The following is a 23,487-nucleotide window of genomic DNA, read 5'->3' as shown; positions in this document are numbered from 1 at the left end:
TGTACCCAGGAATTGTTGGACACTGCCAGTGGCGGCACTTTTAGAGGAGGACTATGAAGGGAAGAATCCAAGTGCCTGAAAAGTGAATAAGGAAATGAAAGGAGAATACAAGTCTCATTAATTGTAAGCTTTATTGTTTCCCACAGCCAGACGAGTCTGAAACAGAAACGCAAGGCATGAAAAGATTCCCAGTGGTAATTATGCACTGAATACATGGAGAGAACATTTCCCGAGTCATTGGAAAGAGCGAATCCTTGAAAGATGACTGGGGGAGCATGTCATACACAGCAGTGGTGAGGCACAGGGTAGAGACCCCGGGATGTCCATAGTGATGCATCAATCCATGGCCAAGGTGTCTAAGGAGGAGGCAGTCAGTGGTGGTGGAGCGTGGCTGGATCCTGCAGCTAGTATTTGGGGCATTGTGGTGGCAGCTTGCAGATGTTCTTGGTGTACTGGGGGCAGTAGGGGACAGGGGGGCAGCAGGGCTGCACAGGGGGGCAATAACGCTGCACTGGGGGGTAGGAGGTCTGCACTGGGGGGCAGCATGGCGTCATGCAGGAGTACTTGGGCACGGGGACCCTCTGGATGGTGTAATGGCAGGAGAGCCCTGAGTCATGGCAGGAGGAGTGGGAGCTGTGGCAGGAGGTCTCGTGGCTGTGGCAGGACCCACGGGAGCACATCTTTCCGGAGTGTTGGAAAAGCTGTAGGAAGAAAAGGAGAGAGATGTCATGCTGGTACAGCAGCCCCCCTCTAAATTCCTTTGTCCTTCCTTGTGTCTATCTATCTATCTATCTATCTATCTATCTATCTATCTATCTATCTATCTATCTATCTATCTATTTAGTGGGTTTTTCCTGTGGAAAATCATTCTCTTCTACATGTGGGACATCCTAACTCCAAAATATAGAAAGCTACGTCCTTTGGGAGATACTCTCCAGCGGTCCCACTCCGGTGGAAATTTCCCTAGCAAGATATTGCTGATGGCATTTGAAGATTGAAATTTACAGCTGATTTAGTTGTTACGTCTGTCCTTCCACTTCCACAGAGTTTGGGAATTAATTCCATGCTACACCCCAAAGGCACTCAGTCACAAACTAGAAACAAGAAAGACAAGGTCTGAACAGAGGACCAGCCAGCCAAAATCCAGCATGATTTCTGATGCCAAGTATTAGATAATTCAATATAAACCAACTTACCTTCTGCAGGAGAAGGGAACAGCACTGAGAAGTCAAGCTGAATGAAGGAGTAGCAAGGGATATGAACTTTTATATGCTCCTGATGGGCTTGTCCGAGAGATTATGCATCCTTTGGCAACGCTGACAAATCACCACGTTCATATTTATCTTCTGTGTCTTTTTTTTTTAGCATTTCCGATTTGACACAGTCAGGATAACCAATTATTATTTTTCCCTTAACATGTTAATAGGCAATGGATTTCCTAATCTGCTTTATAAGAGGATTTTGTAGGTAGCTACATATTTATATATTATGAACGAACCTAGCCCTGGAGTTAAAGGGTGATTTGTCATTGGGCAACCAGCATTGCATCAACCCGCAATTCAAAGTGTTGACTCCTGCCCTGCCTGCTGCCCCTTAGTCTGTGTGGCAGACTCACATTTTTCTTGATCCATCTGTCGTGACACAAGGGACAATAATTAACAGCCACAACTCACATGGACCATCCTTAGAGGGAAGTCCTGTTGACTGGCTCCAGCACACCTCATGCCTAAACACCTGAGATGATGTTAGAAGGATGTTCCCAATTCCAGTTTTTTTCATTCCGCTTGTGAGTTCACCGATGATCTGCTGTTTTTTCCTCGTGACATCATACTGTCCTGTTTATGTCCCTCCTAGAAGATGAGGATATCAGATCCTACCCACTAGGTTTTCATCACCTCGCATCCTGCTTTCAGATCCCAAATCACCTTGGGCTCTTACTTAAGCATCTCTACAGCGTTTCACCTTTTCTCTTACAGTGGCCTATGACTTGACTTGAAGGCAATAAAAGAGGTATTTGTTCCTTTCATGGGATTTTTATCCAGGTGGGAGCTGCAGGACCACCAGGGAGCAAGCCATGGATCAGTGCTCCTACAGCTAGAACAGGGTGGTCTGAAAAGTTGCTAATTGAGTTCACAAGGTGGCAGTTATCCTTATGGAGATATCTTATGGAGTTTGATTTCACGATTAATTAAAAAAAATGCTGGCAGAATAGCTACCTTTTGTGAGATGCTAAATCTCGCTGAACCTGAAAACTCACCCCAGGGCAGTATGTCTTCATGTTTTGGTTAGATTTACTTTACTTTTGATTTCTCAAGGTCATAATTCAACAAAAAATAAGCTAGCCTTTGATAAGGAGAATCTCACCTGCAGCCCTCTGAACAGCCCAGGAGTCATAAGCGATGTAGAAATAGCTCAACAAGGTTGACGAAGAGGTATTTTTTGGGAGGACCCTGATGTCAGTCCTCTGACCTGCTGAGTGCCATCATTTCACCCCAGCACAGCTACCAGAAGTTAGCTACATAAGCAGAAATTAATTGTTCGTCTCTTTATGAAACTGATGCAGAGGAACCGGCAGAAGGAAGCGAGCAATCCTGTTCTGGAACAGACGTCTCAGCTAGTTGGGCTTTCAGCTGGGAGATAAGGATTAACTTAGGTTGTAAAAGCAGAGAGAGGTTTCACATTTAATTTTATGTTCAGCATTTGCTGAAAATAGTAATTTGAAGTCCAGTGAAAGAAGGAGGGTGAGGGAAGTCCCCTAGGTGCCTATTTGCATTTATTAGACACCTCAAAACCTTCGTAATTCTGAGTCAGATTAAGACATGAAGCGTGCTGCACTTCTGAATTAGGGAACAGGGACTGACCGTGCCAGGCTAACTGGGTGCAGGTGAGCTCTCTATATGCTGTATATAAAGGCATCCACCCGCTGGAGCAACATGGCTGGGATGACTGGCTCTCATTCATTTTGAAACTTTGGCAAGTGAGGATTTGGTGATGTGTGAGCAGAAAAGAGCAAGAAACTGAGCCACTGTCATCACAGGTAAAGATGATTCTTAAGTAAGGGTGTCAAAGAGTCAACGCATGAAACTTTCTATTTTGGGCAATGACATTTTATTGGCTTATCTACATGGTTGGAAGATGAGGCATCGTAAGTAAGGTGCTACCAGGAGAAGCCATTCCCAAGCTTTAGCAGAAGAACAAAGGCTGGATCTTGAGTGCTAAATACATCAAAAGAGATCAAATTTACATTTTGAAGAAAATATAATCACAGAAGAAGTACTCGAGGATTCACTCCAAATAGGAACAGAGGTCTGGCGGTTCTGGCGTTGAACATCAAAAGCAGGAGGTGGCCGTGCAGCTAGTACTTGGGGAATGATGATGGCAGCTTGCAGATGTTCTTGGTGTACTGGGGGCAGTAGGGGACAGGGGGGCAGTAGCGCTGAACCGGGGGGCAGTAACGCTGCACTGGGGGGCAGTAGGTCTGCACTGGGGGGCAGCACGGTGTCATGTAGGAGTACTTGGGCACGGGAACAGTCTGGATGGTGTAATGGCAGGAGGACTCCGAGTCATGGCAGGAGGAGCGGGAGCCATGGCAGGAGGTCTCGTGGCTGTGGCAAGACCCGCGGGAGCACATCTTTCCGGAGTGTTGGCAAAGCTGTGGGAAGAGAGAGAGATATCATACCAGTACAGCAGCCCCTGCTTTCCCTAATCTGCACTGAAATTCCCAGTTTTCTTAATTTCTAGTTCTTCATTAATAATTCTTATTTCAATACTGCTTAGATATTGTTGGATGTTCATCCCTTCTGCATTACGTACATGACATTTTATAGATATTAGACCCTGCAGACCCCCTGGTGCTTTTTCTTCAAAAACTTCATAAATATTTTTCCATAAAGTTATCTGTCTGTCCTTATCTCTCTCTGCAGTTTCCAATCTTTCTGTTTCTGTTTGTTTGTTTCTTTTATGTCTATACCTGCAACTCTATATCCCCCTTGTCCTTTGCATTAATAAAACAGCTTCTGTGGGTCACAAGATCTTGGACTCTCCCATGACCAAGGTCCAGAGCAAAGCAGCTGGTATTGCACTCCAGCTCTATCGAGGCTTGTATGAAAGTAGATGATTTCATAGAGAAATGGAGGAGAAACAGGAAAAAGTAGACTCACCCCTTCAGCAACAGGAATGGAAGTGTTTGGGAGCAGAGAAGCGAATGAGGGAAACCGGAGTGAGAGAGCTTTTATACTCTTCCGAAGGGTTATCTGGGACATGAGACATCTCTTGGCAAGTGTAATGTAATTACATATCCCAGCCCATTTCTATCCGCTGTATTCAGCTTCCTACATTTTCCCTTTGATGCACTGTGCTTTTAGCATTCTAATTGTCCCATGGGTTATTAATAGAGCTTTAATTCCTCCACCTCCCTATGAAAGAGATTGGAAGGTATTTCGTGCAAAGTGACGCCAGTGTTGAAAATCGTAATAGATCAGGCCATGGACATCGAGCATCAAGCGGAAGCGACGTTTGCAATGCAGAAGCATCATTTCTTCAAGCTGTGCTGGGATGTCACATGGGTCAAGAGTCAAACGTGATTGCATGTCCATGTGGAAGAAAACTGATTATGAGTGGCAACTCATGGGGATTATGCTTAGGGCAGGAATATTCTCACTGAATTGCTCAATGGAACCGGAAACTTTAATGAGGGATTCAGTATTAGCCCTAAGAAGTTCCTGGTTTCTAATTTCAACCTGGAATATCCTAACAATGATTTTTTTTTCTCTTGCTATAGATGTTGCCTTTGCCTAAATCTGCAGCACTGTGTCAGTGACAGTGATGCCAAAACCCAGAACACATTGATTTGAGGTGCAGCCATCAGTCTTACTTAGATCCCGCTCATCTTCTCGTAGGTGCAATTACTTTCCACTCCAGTTTCTCTTTGTTCTTTAATTTATTCCTATTTTCTCCCAATGCTTTAAATGAAACACCTTTAGTTTAATGTGGGGAAACGTTTACCAGTTGAGGTGGTACAAAGGTGGGTCACGTGCCTACGTCCATAGCAAGGATGAAGATCTTAAACTTCATGATATTGAAGGTGACATGTGAACTTCTGGTTGGGACAGACCCTTTCTGGTATTGCTGCCCTGCTTCCAGTATTCAGCCACAACATTTCTGCAGCTCTTGTGGAAATACGTAGGGACAGGGTTGTAGCTTAAGAAAAAAAAACCACACGATCCTGCCTGCTGTTCTGGAGGTACATGCTTCCCAGTGGATTTTCCCCTGAATCATGGGTGAACCCCAGGGTTCCTTCCCATGTCTCCATACAGGTCATGCCCATATAATCCGGCAATTACAATTCCTTGTCACATAAGAGGCAAGAATGTGTCAGCACCAGGATGGCATTGTGGGATTAGACGTTCAGGCACAACTGATTCTGAGTGATGCTCCTCTGAATCACTGCCTTCCCTCAGACCGCCCTATTTGTGTCTGTGCTGCGGTATCACGACGTACACCACAAATCTATAAATACTTCTCTTAAAAGTTTTATTTACCTTTCAGCTGGTGGATGCTTTTAGAAATACGTGGTCGTGTGCAGGAGCAAATCGGCTGTCACATTAAAGAGAGGTAAAAATAAAACCTATGAGTCAGATGTGGGGAAGCAAAGGCAGCAGACGAAGGGCTGTGGGTAGGGGATGGCAAAGCCCCCATTCTCCAGCAGTGCCTCACACTGAGGTCTCTATAAAGCCTCCTCTTCCCAGCCCATTCCCTGCGTTTTGACCCCACCTCTTCCCCCATACCCGTGGTATTGGTGAAGGTATGTGATTAGATTGATCTGGATCGCTTGTGATAACTTATTTATAGACTCTAGCTCTGTTTACTCCCTCCATGCAGACCTGGCTCTGCCTAAATCCAAACACCTTGTTTACTGTAAATAGTGCAAAAGGGAGAGACCTTCTACGGAATACTCCTTGCTTTCTCTCTGAGAAATTGCATCTGATGTCATTCAAAAGGTGCTATCACATGGACCAAAAGCAGGGACCAAAAGAAGTTTCATTTTGCTGTTGGACCCTGTGTGGATTGCACCTGCTTATCTCAAAGGATAGCAGAGAAAAGACAGTAAGAGATGTGCTTTGGAGGCACTCCTTGCCTCTCCCATTTCTGGTGGTTCCTTTGAGTTCATCACATCTTTCATGGCCTGTTTCTTGTCCCCTTCTCTGCTGCTGAATCGACTGAGCCATCACCAGGGAATGCTCCTGCAGAGGCTGCTCTTGGCACTGGTGTTGTGATGGCAGGAGGAAAGTGAGGATGTTTTCTTGCTGGATTGGTGCAATCCCCTTTCCAGCTTTCCAGTGCTGAGATAATGGAACTCCAGCTCAGGTGAGATGTGCTGTCTCTACTCCCCAGCTCCTCCTTCATCCACTGACGCGACACAGTGGGCATGTATGTGAGAATTTGAACTGCTTTAAAAGCATGAAGATAGGAGATTTTATCTCCCTTTGCCTCAAATTCTTTCAGTCAGGCTCAGGCCCAGCCCAGAGTCTCTGTCTGCTCTGGTTTCAGCCTCCCAGGGTGGGACAGACACTGAAAGTGGCTCCATGCAACATCCCCCAGTACTGTGCTGCACATCTCTGATCCCTGCACCTGCAATCCTTACTGGGAACGATGCGCCTCATCACTTTAATTAACAGTAATAATAAAACAAGTGCTAATAATAAGTTTCTTGTTCCTTTCAAAGGCTCAGTGCTAAGCCTTTGTTAATTAAATATCTAGCGCGTTACACAGCACACTGCTCTCAGCCCACAGAGACATGAATTTTGGCAGCTGGTGGATGCTGGAGAAGAAGCTGGAGCTGAGCACAGAGCAATGGGAAATACAGCTCACCAGTTGATATTCCTGTTTTCTTACCCCTTCTAGGAAAGCTCAGCCCTCTTCTGAAACTCAGGGTTTTTTTTCCTTCTATTTTTTTTGCCCTCTGCTCTATGAGATGCTCAGTAATGGGTCTACAGTTCAGAATGGGAATCTGCAGTGAGTACATGGCATGACTTAAACCCAAGGGGTTTTTTTTTTGAAACAGCTGATATTTCATCTAGGCCATACAAGTCCTTGTTGGCATTTTCAAAGGTAGATTGTGCTTGTAGAAATTATCTAACCCCATATTCTTTACCTAGAATAGATCAGAAGGAAGATTAAATATAATGTGGTCCTACCTCTACTTATGCCCTCTTGTTCATGGCCACCACTGAGTTACAAGCTTCCTAGATGGAGCCATGTAAGGAGAACTCTGTATTGCAAATTCAAGGCTTTGCTTTTAGCTCTTTCAGAATGTGCCAGGAGTCTGAGCCCCAGGGCCAGGCATTGCACAGGGTGGCTTTAACCTTCAACCCAGACAGTTTTGCCCAACCTGGCATCTGGATTTGTCTGGCAGATGCATAAGGGTGGAGACTAAAGCCTTGGCACATCACTGCAATGGGAAGGGGGAAGCAACGTGGAAGGCAGCTCTCATTCACAAAACTGAGTTTGGAGATGATGCTGAAGGTGGAAACACACAAGGACACCAGCAGGTTTTGTGAGCTTTACATTTTAATATCACGTCTTTGCTACTGGATACAGAAGCAGGAAAATAACGGATACAAATACTCGTGCGCAAGAGGGCAAATCACATTTCTGATGTGCCAGTGCCATGTCACAGCATCAGGAGAGGCAATATGCGCTGGAGGGAAGGGGCAGGAGCTGTCCCTGCTCAGAGCTGTGCCCTGCAGAGGCGAGGAACAAGCACGGCCCCTTCACTTCTGCTGCTGCGTGGGCCACTGCACCGGCTGCTTGATCTGCTGCTGCTGCTGCTGGCATGGAGCAGGAGCCACCGGGCCCTGAGCGGGCACGGTGACCACAGGGCCCTGTGGCTGCAGGACCACCACCGGCGTCGCATCATGCACAGCGTTCACTTCGTGGCAGGTAACCTCCTCGGAGCCGTGGCAGGAGGAGCCCCCGCTGTGGCAGGAGGAGCTCTCAGAGCTGTGGCAACCTCTGTCAGCACGGGAGCACATCTTCGGTCAGAGCAGGAGCCCTGGGAAGGAGAAGAGCCTTGTGTTGAGATGCACACATCTTTCCACGCTCTGCTTTGCATTCAGATTTCTTAGGTGTGATTACGAGCCCGGCAGGATCTGCCCCTCTGCTCATCCCACTTCCCCACCTTGGGGCTTTGCTCCTACATCATCAGCACCAGCTTAGTGCCCCCAGTGCCACCCTGATCTCTGTGTCACCTGGGCTCCACATGCCTGTTCTCCCTTGGTGTATCCCACAAGCACTCATGCAGGATGCGCTGTGATAATCTGTGCCACAGAGGAGCGGATGCGCTTCCTGCTGTCAATCTGTAGTGCAGTAGCACTGGGACAAAAGGCTCTCAAAAATCAGTTTCCCTGGCGCAGGTGATAAACTTACAGCCAGGACTGGTGGCATTTGAGCCACAGCAGAATACATTTTCAAAGTCAGGTGCTCAAAAGAAATGAACTCCTATGTTTCTCTCCCTCCTGCGCCCTCTTCTCACTCTCTGTGTGCCCTGCAGAATCTCAGCTCATTGCTTCCTGATGCACCAGGGATCCAGGAGCATCCTATGCACACATCTGACCCCCTGGGAGGAGACAAGCCCCTGGGGCAGAGGATCCAAGGAGGCAGGAGGCATGCAGGCTGTGCTCATGGAGCTGGAGGCTCTCCGGGCTGCTCTTGCCTTTCCAAGATTAGATCTGCCTTCTCTGTTGTTTCCTAGACTTCTGCAGGAAGAGCTTAATACTTACAACCCACAAACATTTACATTTTCTAAAGCAGCTTAGTGAAGGAGTCAGGCTCATTAATGCAATTAAAGTCCCATCTCTCATTCATTCCCACATCCTCTCCTTTACTCCATTTATTTCCAGTCCATCCTCTGATAACTAGAAACCCGAAGCAACTATGTCCTGGTAAGAACAACAAATTCTTCTTCCTAGCAGAGCCAGCTGAGAGTTGTGAGCTAGAGAGCTGTGATGGAGCAGAATTGCTCCTGCCCATGAAGCAGAATCTCCATAATCTCAGAGCCTGCAGAAGGAGTCATCCCTGTAAGAGAACAGCACAGCTCCATTCTGCACAATTCCCTGGCCATGCAATATTAGCCACGCAGCAAAAACTCACCTTGTCTGGAAAGGTTGTGCAGAGGGAACGGAGCTGAATGAATGAGCTCCTCTCCTATTTGGGAACTTTTATATGGTTCCTCGCTCTCTTCCTGAAAACCCCTGGGGAAAATGACCAATGTATTTACAAAACAGCCCCGCCTTAATTACCCACACCTTCAAAAGCTTATTCAACCCTGTTCCTTTGATTGACTTGTCATACAGTAGATTGTCTTCCTTGTGTTACACAGCTTTAATTGCCACCCTGCCCCATGCAGGTTGTAATGCACAAAGAGTGAAAACTGTGTGGGTGGCTTGGCTGTCTCACTGTCATGCCAGGATGAGTTTTCTATTGCAAAATGGATGGCAAAGGTGGCAGATTTTGGGTTTCTGCCTCGCTGAATCCTCTCACCCAAAGCCTGGGGAAGAGGAGAGGTGATGGCACAGGGCAAGGGTCTTGCTCAAATGCCAGAAACGAAACACACTGTTAGACAGTCCTCACCACACATCTTCCATGAGCATCCTTCAGGTGCACTCATCCACCAGACATCCAGAAATACCAACCAGTGGTATGGCTCTGCAGTACGACTCTTGTCCCCCTCTCTCTGCCTATGTCATTTCATACAGGAATAAAAGGAGGATAACGAAGTTGAGGGCATGAGGGAAGGTACTGAGAGCTGCAAAGTGCCCTGGCAAAGTAGGGGAGGAGTGCAGACCTCTTCAGGAAGCCTTGCCTTGTACCTGAGAATTCTGACTGCATGTAATGTGATTTCGTCTTCCTCCTATTTGCACCTGACTTTTACAGCCACGCACTAGTATTGATATAGTTGCCACTAATACTCATTGCCATCATTTTTCCTAGCCAACACGACAAGCACTGAACAGAACTGCTCTTTTAAAATAGCTGTTTTTATATTTCTTAACTTTTTTTTTTCTCTGACATCTCTACCTGCAGCAGCCGTTGTCCGTGATGGGAAATGCGCACGGACAACCACTGATTGAGCAAACCTCAGGTGTGAGCAAGCCGTGAGCAAGGCACTGAGGTCAGGGCCTGCCACCCAGCTCACCCTGCTCTTCCTCGGTGCACTGGGTGCAAAGGAGCAGCTGTTGCAACCCTGGCTGCTCACTGGGCCCTGCAATCCCCTGTGCAACCACAGCTTTGCATTTCACCACCACTTACTCAGCTCCTGGCTCAGGGCTGAGCTGCAGCAGCCCCGATCTCTCCTTTTCCTGACTGTACCATGCTGTTCCAGCAGTGTTCAGTGCTTTTACTTGTTTCATATCTCAGCTCCCTCTGCAAACGTGGGAATCGTGAGGTTTTGGTGGGCTGAGGTCGATGGAAACACTGAAGCAGAGGATTAGCTCCCACTTGCTATCTCCAAAGCAATTCCTTTAGTTTCTATCCAGAGGCATCGGGTGGGACTTCACCCAGCAGCCAGATTCCTGTTGACAGTTCAGCTTGCCTGTTTACAAACAGAAGTGGAGTGGCTATGGCTTTTGCAAGCACCAACAGGCATAGGGATGCTATCGCAGAGCTGCAGCCATGAGTAGCGAATTATTCCTCCCCAGACATACAGCACACAGGAGAAAACGTGCAGGTGCAGACGTGAGAGTGTGCACTGCCTGCACAACTCTGCCTTCCAGCTCTGGAGTGCAAAGAACAGCAGAGGGACAGAGCCCGGTCCTGGCACCATGGGTGCAAGAGCATCCTCCTCTGCTGGGTTCATTTAGTATTATCTTCTAGGTCATTTATCACCTCAGCTTGTGCAGTGCTTTTTGAGATGGGCCCCAAAGAACCAGCCAGGTGGGACAGGAAATTACAAGTGGACTTTTCAAGTATTTTTTTCTCTTTTTTATTTTTTGAGGTGTGTGAGATTTTGGAGTGGTTTTAGGCCAGTTTGTTGAACAGCCAGGATGTCTGTGGATGCTTGTGGTCTTTATTACGTTTTGGAAGTTGTTGGAGCTTTCTGAGCCCTTCACTCCTTCTCATCCCAGCAGGCGAAGCAGGGAGAACAATAGGAACCAATAATGAAGTGGTAGATTTGAGAAATACAAGCAGATGCCAATAAACGATAACACTGCCTAATTTTAGAATGGAACTTATTATGGCGGGCGACAAAATCTTGTGTAATGCTCCCGGCATTGCAGCTCTCCATCTTACAACACTTGGCTGCGTGCAGGCACCCGTTGTGGCACCGAGCATGGGAGTCAGGAGCTGCACTGTTGTAAGAACATCACGGGAAGTTTTGTGGGTATTTGTAGAGCTGAAAGAGCCAGAATTCCCCCAGCTGGGTGAAAACAGAAATGGTAAAAAATATTTTACAATGGAGCTGTGCGTCATTTTCTCTCCCTTAAAGCAGGCAATCTATGGGTGCTTTTTGCTGGGTTACCAATATTTGGAGGAATCCCAAAGCCCTGAGAACAATTCTGGAGCTCTCAATGTTTGGCCAACGTCAGCACTGGGCTCTCAAGCCACCCCCACTCTGCTCCATCAGTGCAGCGTGGAGGAGCCATCCTCTCCCTCCTCCTAAATTAGGGCCTGATCCTATCACACAGTGCCACGAAGCAGGTTGCTGCAAGCGACAAAACCAGCTCTCTGGAGTTGCCTCATGCTGCTGGTGCAAGCACATGTCTACGTGCTCAGCTTACGCCATCTCCTGCAATCTGCTGGATGGGGGCCGGCCGTGAAACTGCTCCCAGTAAACAGTGCCGCATTCTCAAGGTCACGTAGTAAATAATAATCACGGGGAAATCACCTGGGCGTTCTGCATCTCTGCTCGCGGGGGCTGGGCTGGGTGTAATGTCAAGGGGCTCTGCTGGGAATGTGGGAGCAGCACGAGGGGCTCTGACATCTGCCAGAGCCAAAGGAAGCAGCTTTTCCTGATGCTGTGAACTGTGTATTTTAATTGTGTTAAAATCAACATGACATTTAATGAATCTAGTTGTAAAGTACATATCGTATTGATAGGAAAACCAGTCTTCTGTAGCCCATTTTGAGGTGATCTCTTTGGGTGTCTGTATGTACCTCGAATGAAGGAGAGAAGAATTAAATAGGTCATCCTGAAGCCGATGTTCCTATAGAGCCTGATATTTTATTTCCCAACCCATGAGAAAAAAGAGAAGAAGGAAGGAATCTTTTCCAAACCCATGAGAAAATGGAGAGGAAGGAAGGGATCTTTTCCAAACCCATGAGAAAATGGAGAGGAAGGAAGGGATTTTTTTCTCATCACTGAAGAACTGATCCCTTTCCTGATGCTGGAAGCACAGACTGATGGGTGGAATGCAAAACTCTTGGTCCATGGCAAAGACAGCAGTGTGGCACATCTGGAGCACAGAGTGGGATCTGTGGGGTCCTTCACTTCTTCTGGCTGGGGGGCCACTGGCAGCTCTGCTTGATCTGTTGGGGCTCGATGTCAGGGATGACCACGGGGCACTTCTGCTGCGTGACCTGTGCGATCCCAGCACTTCCAGAGCTGAGCTCTCCTCCGGTGCCGTAGCCTGAAGTTCCTCCATACAGCCCCTGTCCAGCACTTGTAGTTAAAGCCTTTTGTCTCTGCGGTGCATCATACCCATAGCTGGAGCCTCTCCCAGCACCCGTACCCAATTTCCCACTGTAGCATCCTCCACCACCAGCTGAGCCACCAGCAATGCTCCATCCCCTGTCCTCAATGCCATATCCCGCTGTCCCCCGGGGGCTGTAGATTGGGACTGTCCCCCCTGTTGTGCTCCAGCCTGATGTCCCCTCGCTATCACCTCCAGATATTACAACAACCCCATCGCTGCCAGGCGTGCACCCTGCCGTGATGCTGTAGGGGGAGGATGTGGGCACAGCTCCCCGGCTGTAGATGATGGAGCCCTCTCCACCGCAGAAGAAGGAGCCATGTCCCTGCAGGCTCGGCGTTCCCCCATAGTTTGAGGAGATGTAATTACTGTAGCCCCCGTTCTGGCGGGAGCATCTCCTTCGGAGAAATTGAAAAATCTGAAAAGAGGAAAACAAAAAACCCAAACCATCAATTATTGCTTCTTTTTACTTCATCTTTTTTTTTTTTTTTTTTTTTTTACACCATGGCAATATCCCAGGACAACACTCTGCTATTCTTCAAATGCGAGAGTGTTTCGGCTTTTAACGAGACAGCTTTTCTGTTTCCTATCTCTAGGCTGCATTTCCGGAGGATCAAAAGCTGAAGCATTTTAATACCTCAAAACTGCTGCAGTTTCCCTCGCTCAGTCCTCAAGCTGAGCTGTAAAGATAGCACGGATTATCCCTGATTCTGCTTTTAAGTGTTGCAAGAGTGGTGTATCAAGATTTCCAAGCAAGGCGACGTTGCCGACTACGCTGTTGCACCTATTGCATTCCCAGTGTGCTTTAGATAAGCGACACAGCCATGAGAGATGTGTAACCACCATGAAGGACAACACAGACTTGTTATTAAATCATATCAAAGAGATGTCCCGCGCCTTACAAACACGCTGGGAGCTGCGAAGGCTCTGCCGGTCCCCATGTGCTGAGCCCACCACAGACTTAGTTGTGTGTACACCCTGCTTGTGGCTCCCAGAGGTCTGATTTCACCTCACTTCCCAGCAGCAAAGTGGGAGTGCAGTAGTGGCTGCATCACAGCTAGAAGTCATTCAGATCCCAAGAACGGTGCTGAGGATGCTCAGCAGGGTACTGCTGCACACACACCCTGAGATCCCAAACGAAGCCATCTATCTCCCACAGATATGCCATCATAAAGCCACAGAAAAAGCAGACTTACCCTCCTCAGCCATTGGAAACACATTTAGAAGGTTAAAGTTGCCTGAATGAAGAGCTTTAACACACAGGAACTTTTATATGGCGTTTAGCATATATGGGAAGTGAGACACCCTAAGGAATGGCAAGGATTTATTTACCAATCAAACACTGATCTCAATGTTTGCTTTGACTCATGACAACTGATCAATATCTCCTTCGTGCTGCTCATTGTCCTGCATGTGGCAGTAATTGCTACTTCTGCTTAATAACCCCATTTTTCTGCTTAATGACTCTATTCCTGTGCTCCTGCCCCAAACAAGGATCGCTGCGAGGCAGATCCACTGCGGGAGATGGGTGGGTGGGAGTGTGGGTGTAGGAGATGCTGAGCATGAGGATTAGTGCATGCAGGGCAGAGGGTGGCATTGAGTGGGGAAGGGGCAGGAAGCTGTGGCTTAGCAACGCGGCAGCATTAGCAGCACAGGCATTGCTGAAAGGACGGATGGGGTCAGTAGGCACCCAGAGGGAAAGAAAAGCACCCATGGCTTCACACAGCACCTGACCCCTCCATCCTCTCACTGGTGGCTCCATAGAGACGTATCCTAAGGAGGGTATTCGCCTTTGGGTCAGAGTAAAGCTTGAGTGATTTGTGAGGATGCTAAAGGGAAAGGCTGGGAACCCTGGAGATAATTGCAGAGGTGTAAATGCCCTAGCACCCAAACCCACTGTGGCATGAAGGAGTCACCCACCAGCTGCCTTCTTTTTGCATCTATCCATGCTGTGCCCTTGGAAGGACCACAGAGCACCAGGGACCGATGGGATGTGTGGTGGCCATGCTGGTCCCACTGCCTGGCACAGTGTCTGCTCACTGCCTTGGTGCTCAGCTCAGCTTGTGGTGATGGACCAGGTCTGTTCAGCTCTGAGCAGTTTATCTGGGGGGGGGGGGGGGGGGAGGTAGTGAGTCCCAGCTTTGGCAAAAGGCCACATTCACTGAGCAATGAGCAGCGCAAAGAGGTGGTGCTGCTTCAAAACAGGTTTCCTAACATGGACAAGGAGGAATTAAGGCCTGGAGGCATAGTGTAGTGTGCTTTCACAGCCTAAGGGCTGTGCTGCTGGTTTTATTTCCTTCTGCTGGCCTTGGACTCATTCAGCCAACGCAGCGTGGGAGGCTTTCCTCTGGGCAGAGCTGCTCTGAGGTTTGCAAAGCTGGGAGGGAAGGTGTATAGCAAGGACGTGGCACTGGCATGGCAGTGGGACACTCTGGGCACAGAAAACTGCTAGTGAGGGCTTTTCCCACTCCCAGTGCTTCAGGTTGAAACCCAACAGCCTCAACTGCACCATCCAGCAGCTCTGTGTTGCTCCACAGGCATTATCATTGGGTGCTGCTGCCCCAGAGGAATCAGATCCACACTCTGGGGTGGCAGTGAAAGGGAAGCACTAATGCAGGAGTCAAGGGGATGTTGGGAACTGTGAGTGTTCGATCCTTTATGATGTGTTGTTGTCCTGCTTTGGAGCTGAGAGGAAAGGAAAGGTGCAACAGCCTCTTGAGCACTACGATGCATTGGCTTTAGAGCTGTGACAATGCACTGCTGAACTTCTCAATGGGAGTCATTTAACTTTAATGATGTATTTCTGGCTTCCAAGATAATGAGATGCTGCTGGAGAAAGCAAGAAAAAAGAAACTAAAAAAATAAGTCTACATGGAGATGTCATGATATTTATTAGGTACTACAAATGCTCATTGATAATAGAGCAGAATTTGATCAAAGAAGTCAACACCAGCACAGGGCAAAAGGCTTTTAACCCTGGAGTTCATGGCATAGCGATGGAGCATTAAGGGTTGAGTAGAGGACACATGGGGAGGAAACAGGCAAACTTGGAAAACAGGAGAACTATTCCTGCTGAGTGCTGTGCTACTGAGGGTGGTCACTTCTGCTGGCCGGGAAAGTAGCAGGCCTGCTTGGTCTGGTGGCTCTCGATGTGAGGAATGACAATGGGGCATTTCTGCTGCGAGAACTGACCGTAGCCACCACTGCCTCCTCCAGAGCCAATGATGATGGTGTGGCCTGAGGAACTGCTGCTGCCCCCACTGCATCCGCCACTGCAGCATCCAGAGGATCCCCCACTGCTTCCACCTCCAGTAATAATGATCTTGCCACCTGAAGAGCCACCACTGCTGGATCCACCACCACAGCATCCAGATGAGCCACATCCTCCACCTCCAGAGCTAATGATGATCTTCTGACCTGATCCTCCACTACCATAGCTAGAAGAGCTGTAACCAGATGACCCTCCACCACAGCACCCAGATGATCCTCCACTGCTCCCACCTCCAGTAATAATGATCTTGCCACCTGAAGAGCCACCACTGCTGGATCCCCCACCACAACATCCAGAAGAACCTCCACTACTTCCACCTCCTCCAATGATGCTCTTGGATCCTGAGTAGCCACCACTGCTATATCCTCCTCCACTGCCATAGCTTGAGGACCCTCCACTGCAGCATCCAGAGGATTCTCCACTGCTCCCACCTCCAGTAATGATGATCTTTCCTCCTGAAGAACCACCACTGCTGGATCCCCCACCACAGCATCCAGAGGATCCACCACTGCTTCCACCTCCTCCAATGATGCTCTTGGATCCTGAGTAACCTCCACCACTATATCCACCTCCACTGCCATAGCTGGATCCACCACTGCAGCATCCAGAGGATCCTCCACTGCTCCCACCTCCAGTAATGATGATCTTTCCTCCTGAAGAACCACCACCGCTGGATCCCCCACCACAGCATCCAGAGGATCCACCACTGCTCCCACCTCCTCCAATGATGCTCTTGGATCCTGAGTAACCACCACTGCTATATCCTCCTCCACTGCCATAGCTTGAGGACCCTCCACTGCAGCATCCAGAAGATCCCCCACTGCTTCCTCCTCCTGCGATGATGATCTTTCCTCCTGATGAGCCTCCACTGCTGGATCCCCCACCACAGCATCCAGAAGAACCTCCTCCTCCACCTCCTGAGCTAATGATGATCTTCTGGGCTGATCCCCCACTGCCTCCGCTGTATCCTCCTCCTATGCTGTATCCTGAGGAGCCCCCACAGCAGGAGGATCCCTGTGCCTGGTAGCTGGAGGAGCTGCCCCCACCGCAGCATCCCCCGGACTGGGAGGATGACTCATGGCAGCCTCCGGAGCTCTGTCGGGAACACATCTCTGAGCAGCGGCCCTGCAAGAAATAGTACTGTTATTCAGGAAGCCCTCAGAACTGCTTCTGAAGCTTCACAACAAACCCCAAATCAAGCAAACTTCCAATCTACACCAGGTTCTCCTGTTGTACTGGAATGGTAGCTTCATCAAACTCTTCTTCTTTGAGAGACAGCAGGAAAGGCAGTGTAGGGATTGAGAAAGTATCTATCAACGGGCTTACCTTCAACACAGACAGATGCGTGCAAGGCTTGGTGGTAGACGAATGAGGAACCCTAGGACATTTTAGCCTTTATATTGGTCTTGTAAGGGAAGTGAGGCAATGCTGATGAATTTATTTACTGAGCCTGGATTCACCTGCCTCCTTTGACTCACTTGCTGCAGATAGGTGATACAACGGAGATCTATGGTGTTTCAATTACGTTTTATACCCTTGTTGCTAATTTTACACCATGATTCACTTCCAGCGGTCATGCTCTGAAGTGCTGTGCTTGAATATCTCCCAGGTCCTTCTTGGTTGCCCCCCATCCTTTTCTCTTGGGCTGCAGTATCTAGGGGCTCAGTGGAGTGGGGACGGAGTGGAGGCCGAATGATGGAGGCTGAAGTGAGGTAGAGCTAGAGAAAACAGGGAGGGTAAATGATGCACTGAGCAGAGTCTGGATGGAGCTGGGGGACACCAGTGCTCGGCTTCAGCTTTCTGGGTGTCCTGATCACGGGGTTGCATGGCCAGGACTGGGGGGGTCTTGAAATCTTTCTGTCTGCAAAGATGCATTTGAAGGCCACCAAGACCCTATCCTTGAACCACAGCACACTAAACTCTTCCTCTGCTTCAGGTTATTTTTGGGGGTCCTGCTATGTTGAACAGCTCCTGCAAACTGAAGTTAGGGAGTAATCTGGGTGTTTTGCCATGGAATGTGCCTTACTGGAGAATGACAACTCATCAGCACAGAGTCTGCAGTGCTGGCTGCCACGTTCCATAGCACCTGCATCCTTCCACTGTGTCACACGTGCTTGGAGGCTGACAACAGCATCCACCCTTGCTGGAGATGGAGCAGATGAAGGCGTAATTGGGGGGTTTAACTGAGAGGATGTGTGACAGCAGTGACAGGTTGCTCAGCCCTTCCTCAACAAACATGTTGGGCATGCAACACAACTCCAGTGCTGTGGGGACAGAGCCATCAGCCTCATCTCTGGTAAAGTGGGTACAGGGGTCTTCTGTATTCTGCTTTGGACTCCCTCCAGTGTCTTAAGCTCTCTTCCAGTCACCATAAGAAATCCAAGGTCTGACATCAATTCTGGCTCCCGCCCATTAAGCGTGGGTGTTGCACTACAGAGCATCACAACACCTCGATCCCTGGCTCTAACCTGTAGGAACTTGCACAGAGGGGCACCCAGGAGCTGTGGCTCATCAGAACCCAGGGTGTGAGGGAAAGCTGTGGAGGCTTTTGGCAGGGTTGGCAAGAAGTGTTCCTGCAAGCACCATGAAACCTGCTGACCCCATACAGAGGTTGGAAACACAGAGTTGGTGCCCCACACACAGCTCACCTGGTAGAATGAAAAAGGTTCATGGGGGGAGTGCCCCACATTTGGGTCACTCTGCTCTGACATGTCTGGGCCCTTCTCTGCCCCGTTGGACAGTTCTGCTTCATACAGGAGGTCAGGTTATGTTATCATGCACACTTTGCACACCCAACACCTCAGAGAAAGCTGTGTATTGTTATGAGCAAGAGTTAAACCTTGGCCAGACCCTGCTATACTTTTCCTTCAGGCACATCAGTGTTAATCAATGACATTGGCCTTGAGGAAAAAACCACTGGCAATAAGGAGAGCTCCCTAGTTTTTCTGCAACAAACAGAATCTAATCAGTTGTGGCCCTTCAAGCATTTGCATCGCTGATGATAAACTCTGGAATATTACTTTTACATCTAACTTTGTTACCTGCCTACCAGCTGTGTGTGGTGGATGGATAAAAAACATCTAGCTTAACATTTGCAGAATCAAGACCACAGTCACGCCTATCCCAAAAAATCCTTGATGCTGCCATTAGCACAAAAGCTGCTGCATGTTCCCTAGGAAGTGCATGGGTTTTTTTTGTGAGAAGAATCTGACAAAGTTGATCCAAAGTATTCTGTTGTCTGCACTGAAATCCCTTCAGGAAACACAGAGCTTGTGCTTTGCTTCCTCATCTGGGAAGGGGAAACAGGTGGAGATATTCCCCATGTTAATAATGCAGCTTCTGTGGATATTTAAAGGGGGACACAGACAACGCTCATGCGACAAGGTCTCTTGTGAGCAAGACCTGTTAACACCCATAAGCTCCAGCACTGGAGGCTGAAGATTTCTCATCACAATGCACTCAGTAGATTATTTACATTTTGAAATTAAACAGGAGACTGAGAAAGAACAGAAGCAACGTTGAAAAAATTGTTCTTTCTGAAAACAGTGTTTTTTATTTTGCATCACAATGAAAGGTGAGAAAAGTCATCAGGGAATTCTCAGCACGGGGTTGCAGCATCAAGGGACAAGAAGAAGTCATGTGGAGAGGAAAGAGGACAAGGCAGCAGAGAAAGGCAGGGATGCTCCTGCTGAGCACTGGGCTGCCAGGAGCGGTCACTTCTGCTGGCCGGGAAAGTAGCAGGCCTGCTTGGTCTGGTGGCTCTCGATGTGAGGAATGACAATGGGGCATTTCTGCTGCGAGGACTGACCGTAGCCACCACTGCCTCCTCCAGAGCCAATGATGATGGTGTGGCCTGAGGAACTGCTGCTGCCCCCACTGCATCCGCCACTGCAGCATCCAGAGGATCCCCCACTGCTTCCACCTCCTCCAATGATGATCTTGCCTCCAGAAGATCCGCCACCACTGGACCCCCCACCACAGCATCCAGATGAGCCACCACTGCTCCCACCTCCTCCAATGATGCTCTTGGATCCCGAGTAACCCCCGCCACTATATCCACCTCCACTGCCATAGCTGGATCCACCACTGCAGCACCCATAGGATCCCCCACTGCTCCCACCACTGGTAATAATGATCTTGCCACCTGAAGAACCACCACTGCTGGATCCCCCACCACAGCACCCAGAGGAACCTCCACTGCTCCCACCGCCAATGATGCTCTTGGATCCTGAGTAACCTCCACCACTATATCCACCTCCACTGCCATAGCTGGATCCACCACTGCAGCATCCAGAGGATCCTCCACTGCTCCCACCTCCAGTAATGATGATCTTTCCTCCTGATGAGCCTCCACTGCTGGATCCCCCACCACAGCATCCAGAGGATCCCCCACTGCTCCCACCTCCTCCAATGATGCTCTTGGATCCTGAGTACCCACCACTGCTATATCCACCTCCACTGCCATAGCTTGAGGACCCTCCACTGCAACATCCAGAAGATCCCCCACTGCTTCCACCTCCTCCAATGATGCTCTTGGATCCTGAGTAACCTCCACCACTATATCCACCTCCACTGCCATAGCTGGATCCTCCACTGCAACATCCAGAGGATCCCCCACTGCTTCCACCACCGGTAATAATGATCTTGCCGCCTGAAGAGCCTCCACTGCTGGATCCCCCACCACAACATCCAGAGGATCCCCCACTGCTCCCACCTCCTCCAATGATGCTCTTGGATCCTGAGTAACCACCACTGCTATATCCACCTCCACTGCCATAGCTTGAGGACCCTCCACTGCAGCAACCAGAGGATCCCCCACTGCTTCCACCTCCAGTAATGATGATCTTTCCTCCTGATGAGCCTCCACTGCTGTATCCCCCACCACAGCATCCAGAGGATCCCCCACTGCTCCCACCTCCTCCAATGATGCTCTTGGATCCTGAGTAACCACCACCACTATATCCACCTCCACTGCCATAGCTTGAGGACCCTCCACTGCAGCAACCAGAGGATCCTCCACTGCTTCCACCTCCAGTAATGATGATCTTTCCTCCTGATGAGCCACCACTGCTGGATCCCCCACCACAGCATCCAGAGGATCCACCACTGCTTCCACCTCCTCCAATGATGCTCTTGGATCCTGAGTAACCTCCACCACTATATCCACCTCCACTGCCATAGCTGGATCCACCACTGCAACATCCAGAGGATCCCTCACTGCTTCCACCACCGGTAATAATGATCTTGCCACCTGAAGAGCCTCCACTGCTGGATCCACCACCACAGCATCCAGAGGATCCACCACTGCTCCCACCTCCTCCAATGATGCTCTTGGATCCTGAGTAACCACCACTGCTATATCCTCCTCCACTGCCATAGCTTGAGGACCCTCCACTGCAGCATCCAGAAGATCCCCCACTGCTTCCTCCTCCTGCGATGATGATCTTTCCTCCTGATGAGCCTCCACTGCCGGATCCCCCACCGCAGCATCCAGAAGAACCTCCTCCTCCACCTCCTGAGCTAATGATGATCTTCTGGGCTGATCCCCCACTGCCTCCGCTGTATCCTCCTCCTCTGCTGTATCCTGAGGAGCCCCCACAGCAGGAGGATCCCTGTGCCTGGTAGCTGGAGGAGCTGCCCCCACCGCAGCATCCCCCAGACTGGGAGGATGACTCGTGGCAGCCTCCAGAGCTCTGTCGGGAACACATCTCTGAGCAGCGGCCCTGCAAGAAAGTATGTATTTGTTACTGAAAAGAAGCCAGTTTTATCAGAAGGACCTCTGCCACTAGGACTACTGTTTCACTGAAAGGATGGTCTGTGCATTCACTGAGATCCTTCCATATAATAATTATCCATGGATTCCAACCACATATAAAGCATTTACTATCAGGACAGAACAAGATTGCTGAATATTATCAATCTGAATTCATTAGAGTCTCTTATTCTGTGGATGTTCCACCTGGACCTGTGTTGCCATGATTTCCAGTATCATGGGGTGATCCTTCTTCGTCTGATATCAACACAAAATTTAAATTCACCAAAACAACCTCCCTAAGCTTCCAGCCACCACCCATCTTGTATGCTCCACCAAGGCATTTCTGTTTTGCAAGCACAAAATATCAAAAGAATTGCTCCTGTCAGCAGAAATGGACTTACCCTTCTTGGTTCTGATAACACGAACAACAGCACAACGCTGAGTGATTGAAGCTCTACAGAACCAAGCGACTTTTATACTGTTCTAGTGGATTGCGAGGCATCCAGAGGAATGGTGACGGGCTTACGTGTAGAACAGACTGTGCTTTTTCAGACCAGTTATCCTCTTGACTCATCGAATCAAGTCAATGCCTCTCTAGTGCATCACTTCCTAGGCTACTCAAAGTTCGGGCACGGATCTCATGTGAGCTCTCTTCCCGTGGTTGTGTTTGAAGTTGGGATCTGTGGGGCTCCAGCACCCTGCACGTGAGCTAGGAGATGCCTCTGGGATGGTGTGAGAACTTATATCTATTGTTCATAACAATCATTGAATCAATCAATGAGTCATTAATGTTGCAAAAGACCACTAAGATCATCTAGTCCAACCATCATCCCATCAACACAATGGAAATGTCTGGAAGAAAGGAGAGAGCCGCAGTAGTTGGGAGTGCTGTCACCGGAGGTGGCATAGGGGAGTAGAAGATCCCCACATCCTGCGACTACTCACTGTGTCAGTCTTACATAGATGGTAATTTTTTTTGCATGGCCCACTATGGGCAGTACAGAGGTCAGGTGGAATTTATGCTGCCTCTTGGGATTAGGGGTGATGCTTGCTCCAGCATGGAGCCCAAGTGCTGCAGGTAGAGGGTACCAGGCCCCAAACACTGGCCAGTGCTGAATCCAGTCCCTGCATACCAACTGGTGCAGTTTGGCAGGGTCCTTGTGTCCCAATTTGTACTTGGTATATCCCTTGGGTACTGATTTGTCCTGTATGGATCCCGTGGATGTAATGGGTTTAGGATGCATCCACAGTCATCAGTTGTGAGGGGTTGAGGTGAGCAGAGACCACACCACTGGAACAGGGCTGAAACTGGAAGCAGCAGCATGGACACCTCTTCATTCCCACACAGAGGATCACCTCAGTTCCCCCAGAACCTCTCACTCTGGTATTTACTCTCAAAGACTATTTTTCTTTCAAAAATAAGCTGGCCAGCCTACTTGGAGCAGAAATAAATTGGAGAGTGGAGAGGCCAAGGTTGTCTGCCAGAAGAATTAAATATTACTGTTTATTTTACATTCCGCATTGCAACTGTTAATTGACAGAATGTACCACATCAAAGGAGTCACTTCCCATAGGGAAACTCCCACTGAAGACTCATACCTGGAGCGGTGTTTTATCCCTGCATGAGTGAGGTGCTCCCCAGTTACTCCAGGCTTAGCATCTCAGCCCTGGAAGGGGCTGTCTGAAGTCCTGTCCCTGCTGCTGGATGCTCCAGAAGCTCAGAGCTGGAGCCAGGGTTTGACAGACCTCATGTCTCTTATTGCTTAGTGCAG

The 23,487-nt window shown here is 49.0% G+C and overlaps 3 protein-coding genes and 1 long non-coding RNA gene across 4 annotated transcripts in view; 1 reads left to right on the top strand and 3 right to left on the bottom strand.

Moving 5' to 3' along the window:
• Positions 1-23,487, top strand: part of LOC136056703 (scale keratin-like) — a 211,789-nt gene that overhangs the window by 601 nt on the left and 187,701 nt on the right. The gene's annotated exons all lie outside the window — the stretch shown is intronic.
• On the bottom strand, positions 7,552-9,232 carry LOC136056677 (uncharacterized). The gene is made up of 2 exons (XR_010622968.1): positions 9,151-9,232; positions 7,552-8,053 (listed from the first exon to the last, which is right to left on the bottom strand). It is a non-coding gene; the product is annotated as an uncharacterized LOC136056677 (long non-coding RNA).
• LOC136056707 (loricrin-like) lies at positions 12,217-13,923 on the bottom strand. Its single transcript, XM_065749016.1, has 2 exons — positions 13,886-13,923; positions 12,217-13,107 (listed from the first exon to the last, which is right to left on the bottom strand). Exons 1-2 carry the CDS (start codon positions 13,907-13,909, stop codon positions 12,484-12,486), a joined length of 648 nt encoding a protein of 215 aa, XP_065605088.1. The 5' UTR covers positions 13,910-13,923; the 3' UTR covers positions 12,217-12,483.
• LOC136056659 (microtubule-actin cross-linking factor 1, isoforms 6/7-like) lies at positions 15,774-22,289 on the bottom strand. The gene is made up of 5 exons (XM_065748952.1): positions 22,242-22,289; positions 22,117-22,127; positions 20,320-21,683; positions 20,084-20,121; positions 15,774-16,793 (listed from the first exon to the last, which is right to left on the bottom strand). The coding sequence occupies exons 1-5, from the start codon at positions 22,287-22,289 to the stop codon at positions 15,774-15,776; spliced, it is 2,481 nt and encodes an 826-aa protein (XP_065605024.1).

The sequence above is a fragment of the Cyrtonyx montezumae genome, unplaced genomic scaffold (assembly GCF_038088225.1).
Source record: "Cyrtonyx montezumae isolate F1298 unplaced genomic scaffold, pur_monq_1.0 scaffold_57, whole genome shotgun sequence".
NCBI classification, from domain to species: Eukaryota; Metazoa; Chordata; class Aves; order Galliformes; family Odontophoridae; genus Cyrtonyx; species Cyrtonyx montezumae.
The sequence above is the reverse complement of the archived record's forward strand: the minus strand, read 5'-3'. Positions and strand labels throughout refer to the sequence as shown.